Raw genomic sequence first — 6,364 nt, 5'->3', positions numbered from 1 at the left:
TACTTTTTTATGCTTATTAGTATTTAGTCTTCTTACTAAATTTAAACATTATTTTCTTATAAATCTACAATATCAAAATTTATGTCTTATGTAATTTAACTTTACATATATAAAAAAATTTTCTTCTAATTTTTTTAATATTGAATTTAGCAAACTTAAAAAATATTCAATCTACATTACTAAACATTTATATCAATTAAATTGTCTTATACTATTTTTTAAATATTTTCTTATTCTTCGCTTATATATAATAAAGGAGCTTTTTAAAAATTATTTATTTTATTGAATTTAATGGCTTTAAGAATTTCGAAATTTTGATTTGGAATATAAACAAAAACATTTTAATATTAATCTTGATTTAAATTTTATATATTGTATTTTTAATCTAGTTGTTTGAATTCTAAAAAATTTAGGTGTTTTATTGTTATTAAAAATATAAATAAAGAATATATTCTTATTTTCATTTTATAAATTTTAAATAATTTTTTTTTAAAATAACTAATTTAATTAAAATTATAAAATGAATATTTTAATTATTGATAATTTATAATTTTATTATAGATTAAATTTAAAATAATATAAAATAAAATATTTTTAGCTATTAAATATAATTTTAAAAAATAAATAAATATTTTATAAAAAATATATTATTATATATTTTTAATTCAATTATTTTATAAAATTAAAGCTACACCTGCAATAATCTTTTCTTTAATATCCCCATTGCTAGGTAAATTAATTTTAGTTATTAATTTTTCTCTGCTTGCACTCGCAAAAACTGGGAATTCCTAAAAAAAAAAAAAAATTATAATCATTAAATGAAAAAATAATTTAAAATACTCCTAAAGTATCCAAACTATAAAATTCATCTTAATTTTTAGGTATAAAAGCAATATTTAATATTGGTAAATCAACGAATTCCGGCAACTCATTTCCTGAATCTATCAAAAATCCATCTTAAATACTGCATCCTTATAATAAAACTCCTTTTATTTTGACTATAATATCTGCTTAGATAATATTTTCTTATAAAGAAGCTACTATTTTTAATTCATTCAAAGGAACTTAAATATTTCTTGCTGTTTTTTACCTTACTGCATTAAGGAAAATTTCAGGGTGGAACAAGTCTGAAAGATTCAAGGGTTTTTCGAGTAGTTACTAATTTTTTAAAGACTCTATCCATTTTTTCAATTAATATACTCTAGAACAAAAGCCTTTTAACCAAGAAGTACAATTGTCTGGCCCTTCCCATACTTAGGACCATTTCTAAGGTACATTGCCTAACATTAATTCATATCCAATAGCTTATATCTCTGAAGTCAAAATTCCGTTTCCAAAAAGAACCTTATTTAACCCTTCAATGCTATTTTAAATTTTTTCTATCATTTAATATGATTACTAGGCTTCTAAATAAACAAAGGATTCCACAGGGTCTGTCGAGAGGAGATTCTAAGGTTTAATTTAGGGTAGATCAGTGAAGGATTTATAAAGATTTTTCCATAAATTTATTATAGTAGAAAGTTATTGTTACCATTTTTCTTTATCGAACTTTAAATCTTCACTACTGGCCTATTTTATAACTTTAAGACTATTAAATATTTACTAAGTATTATATCTCTGTACTGCCTTGTCAATATTTAAAGGAAGTCCAAAAAGCATTGGAGAATCAGTTTCTTTTAAATTTTTGATTATTTTTTAAAATTCATTTATATTATTTGACTATGGAATAACATCTCCATTAGATAATTTTTTAGTACCTTAAAGCATTGGAGCATTAAAATATTAATGAATATAAGCTTTTAGTACTCTTAAGTCGAAAATTTCGTCTATTCTACCGCCATATATAGCGTTTTCAAAAAGACCATAGAGTGTTTCCCAGTTTAAATTTTTTCCTTAAGAATCATGGATGAGACTTTCGATAATTTAAGTACCTGCTCGTAAGTCGCCATAAGAAAATTCGTAAAATTTAGACCATCCTTGTGGTATATAAGTCCTTCTTTCTTACAGGATGGCATGAAACCAGGCCAAAATGAATAATAATTGTGCTCTTTAAGGAGATCCTTTACTTATATATTGCTAAGACCATGTAGAATAAATTCTTTCGATGTTTTTTTTTAAACCAGGAGGTGATTCATAAGAAATTTTAAAGCATGATTCTAATAAAATTGCAGGGAATTTTTAATGTGCTTCTGTTGTTAACCAAAGTCTAAAGTTTTTATGCGGTTCGAGCATTTTTAGCTCTTTTTCAAGGATAGGGAGCCAAGAAGTTACTAAATGTAAATTTTTAAAGCATAACCAATGTCCATTTAGAGCAGCCTTTTTTATTTAATTTATTTAAAAAATATATTTATATAAAAATTACTTCTTTTAATTTCTAAATAGCTAAATCATTTTAATTTCCTCCCATAGATAGACTATGAAAATTTTAACGGCCTATAGATTATTCGGCATATTCTTCTAGTTCTGTTGAAGGATCTGAACCAGGGGATACTACAAATAATGCAGGTGCTTTAATATCTACTTCTTCTGAGTTGATAATTCCAAAAGAGAAGGGGTTACCACTAACAGAGGATATTTACAATTATTAACATACAAAATCGTTTAGAACAGTTTATAACCTTTCCGATCTAAAAACCTATACTATAAGTACTTTTTAAAAAGCAGTTAATTTAGCTGAAGAAGGAAAATGTTTCTCACATTCAATTTATGAATTCCAATTTTCCCAATCCTTGTCATTAAAATTAATACTGGAGTTTAATTTCTGAAAAGAATTTACAAAAGAAGCATATAAATCTTTAGAATATTAAGAAGCCCATTTAGGTGTATTTATTTATTTACTTTCAATTACTATGGGAGCATTACCAAGTAAAAAATCCCATTCATTATTTTAAAACTGCTCTTAGTACATTTCGTGTACTAAGTGTAAAGCAAACATAAGACGGTCTTATTTAAAAATACACGCAGCTAAGTTATTAAATATAATTTTATTTAAATAGGAAGCACAGTATTATAGTTTTTATAGCATAGACGGGAATTAATTTTTTACTTTTAGACACATTTTGAATAATTATATGAAATAATTTAAAGAGTATCTGTACATGTTGTTGATTTTTTTCAAGTCATTTATGCATATGAATAATTAAGCTCCTTTTATAGCCAAAAAACGATATACATCTCTTTATTAGTCGAGATTTTCTTGAAGTTTTTGACTTTCTTGCAAACTTTAAGATATTGTTTGACTTTTACTTTTCGTTTAATTTAAGCTTTCTAATAAAACAGTATTTTCAAGTATATTTCCGGTACTATTTGCTAATTCTTCAAGCAGTTTTCTTTCGAGTTCTGCTAAAGAAATCTTAAGTGATTCTTCGTTTTCCAATAGTTCTTGTTTTTTCTTTTCTAAATCTGGCTATTCGTGGTTTATTATTATACTAAGGAGTTTTCCTTCTAAACCACTTCGTGTAATTGTATAATTAATAATACTTACAAGGGAAGAAGTGTTTGGACTAATTTCTATTCCGCTATTTCTTGTACATAAATATAATTTGAAATTCTCGTTATAATTAACCTATTTATCACCTATATTAACTACCCAACGTGGACCTGCATGGGCTAAATCTTTTCTTAGAATAGGTACTAAAATAGGCTCTAATTTATCTAATTCTTATATTAATAATGTTTTTCCGAATAATACCTTTAATTTATAAATAAATAATATTTATTTTTTTAATAAAAAACTTACTGCTAATTCTAGTTAATTAGTAAATTTAGGATCTTATTAATTCAAAATTTCGACATTTTCAATTGCTTTTTTTAGCCATTCGGTCGCTTATGTGTTTGGATCGATTAAAAGACAAGGTTTACTCGAATTAAAAATCATTGCGCTATTTTCTAAACTTAAAGAATCTCCAGGAAGTCCCTGGCTTTTCCATTTTAAAATTTGACTTTCTGTTGTTAAAAATTTTAAGAAATTAAAATTCTATGCTCGAGTCATTTATTTCCATTCATGAAGGGCTTATTCTCGTTAATTTTCGTCTTTTTCACTTAAATAAATGGTAAAGCCAGCACATAATAAACTTTAGATAGGGAAACTTTTTACTTCTTTTTCGATTTATTCAGATTGCTCTTCCCAACGAATTTTTTCATCTTTTAATTTATCTATTAATGATTAGGCTATTTATAAAATCTCTTCTTCTTTTTTTAAATCGGTTTTAAGGATTTCAGTTTATTGCGTTTTTTAGGCGAAGTTTTATTTTAGTTATTCAACTTTTTGTTCTAATTTTACTAAGTCATTTTCATTATTTTATAATTTTTATCTACTATCGTTTAGTCTTTAGTCTATTTTTTAAAGCTTTTATTGTAAAGGTAATACTTTTTCAACAACTTCACTATATTTAAGAACTGCTAACACCCAATCAGCCATAGGACCTTTATTTGTTATTATATATATATATATATATATATACATATATATATATATATATATATATATATATATATATATATATATATATATTTATACATGTAAATATAAAAAAATAAAATACCTACTGCTTTAGATGCATTATAAGAATTTTCTTTTCTAAAAGAAGATTCGTTTTCATTAATAGCTGCTTAAACATCTTTTCTTATTTTGGGAGTAATAATTGACGGATCGAAATTAATTATATTTTCCAAAACTGTTCTATTACCTAAAAATTTTTTTATTTCAGCCCACGAGTCATTGCTATTATCGAAAACTCTCAAAACAGCCTTCATGATATTATGAATAACCGGAGGAGGCATTTTTAAATTTCTTAAAAAATCTAAATCACCTTTATTTATTCCTTATACAGATTTTTAAGCTGCTTCTATTAAAGGCTTTTATTTATTTTTTAAATTTTCTAAAATAAAAAAATTATATAATTTTTTTTACTTAGACATCTTTTAATTATTCATTAACTTCATTTCTCGAGTCTTATATTTTAAGCTCTTCAGATTATAAATATTATCTAATATTTTCACAATCTTGCTTCCTTTCAGCTGTATCTTACATTGCTTTAGAGATTAAAACAAGAGCTTAATCAGCTTCTGCCTATTTTTTTCCCAATTCGACCTTCTTAACTTGAGCTTTTTTACTTAATTCATCCACGAGTTCTTTAGCTTCTTATAATTTTTAAAGACCTTGTTTTAAATGAGTACTCTATATATTAAAATATATAATTATAAAAAAAAATATTTACTTTAGATCCTCTGGAATTAATTTTCATATTAAAAATTTTCACATATGTCTATAACAGAGCAAAAAGATGTAATGGAGAAGCTTAAGATTTTTCCAATCCATATTTATGTAATGAAACAAAAAAGTTAATCATCTCTTCTTTTTCTTTTTATTACTACATTTATTCCAGCTCTTCTTTTAATTCTTCCTTCACAATCACATTCATAGACTCTTTACTCCATCCAGTAAGCCAAATAACATTACATTTGCTAAAAAAAGCAGGATTTTATGCACAATTTTATATAAACTATTCCCTAGAATGGTCCATACTCAGTACTATCCTTAAGTTTTGTTTCACTTTCAGAGTAAATATCTCATAAAGGGATTTCCCATAGAATTCCCTTCTGATTTCATCAGCATTTTAGAAAGAATGCTCAACTTCATCTTATGTAAAAAGCCCTGGAATTTCTCCACTAGAAATAAGGCTATTTAAAATTTCTAAAAATTCGCTTTTTACCAAATGATGATCTTCGATAAAAAGAATAATATTTTTATTCTAAATACCAGCTTTTTCTAAAAATACTTTTAATTCTTTTTGAAATTCTCGTGTAGAATAGTCCCTACTAGTACTTGGACTTACTATTTCCATTCTTAACATAGTCCCAATTAATGAAATACAACTTCTTCTTCCAATACCACTCCTTCCAGACAACAAAATACTACCAGAAGTACTCAAAGCTCTATCCAAACTTGAAAGGAGAGACAAAACTTCATCTAATAAATGAAGTTTGAGTTCTTTGAACTCCCTCTCATGCATCATTAAGCCTTAATTTATGGAAGTTATGTAATCTTTTTTTTCTAAACGAGTCAATATTTTCGAAGAACCCCCGCATGAACTAAAGTAAATGTTTGGAACTGGTTAAAAGCTTAAATTTTATCTTAATAAAGAAGTAACAAATGCATCATACTTACTTTATTATTCATTATTAACCAATTTATCCCTAAACTTTTTATTTAGTTCATTAAAAAGAGCCTCTCCTATATTATCCTTATTCAACTCATACCTCAATAGCCCGAAAACTATCTAAGTAAGATTTCTGGGTGTAAAAGTATAATGTCTATGTTCATCCGCATTAAATTTAGAAGGAATTCCTATATAAAAATCAA

The 6,364-nt window shown here is 25.2% G+C and overlaps 1 protein-coding gene across 1 annotated transcript, besides 1 other annotated feature; it reads right to left on the bottom strand. All coding sequences in view use genetic code 6, as the record gives it.

Moving 5' to 3' along the window:
• Positions 1 to 665: 665 nt before the first annotated feature.
• On the bottom strand, positions 666 to 6,338 carry IMG5_173090 (hypothetical protein; the record flags this gene model as incomplete). Its single annotated transcript, XM_004029732.1, has 7 exons — positions 5,220 to 6,338; positions 4,913 to 5,179; positions 4,545 to 4,857; positions 3,740 to 4,425; positions 2,363 to 3,691; positions 841 to 2,316; positions 666 to 788 (listed from the first exon to the last, which is right to left on the bottom strand). Exons 1-7 carry the CDS (start codon positions 6,015 to 6,017, stop codon positions 666 to 668), a joined length of 4,992 nt encoding a protein of 1,663 aa, XP_004029780.1. The 5' UTR covers positions 6,018 to 6,338.
• Positions 4,439 to 4,518: a microsatellite.
• Positions 6,339 to 6,364: the final 26 nt, after the last annotated feature.

Source organism: Ichthyophthirius multifiliis (genome assembly GCF_000220395.1).
Source record: "Ichthyophthirius multifiliis unplaced genomic scaffold scaff_1120509251270, whole genome shotgun sequence".
Classification (NCBI taxonomy): Eukaryota; Ciliophora; class Oligohymenophorea; order Hymenostomatida; genus Ichthyophthirius; species Ichthyophthirius multifiliis.
Note: the sequence above shows the minus strand (reverse complement) of the source record. Positions and strands in the feature narration are given on the sequence as shown.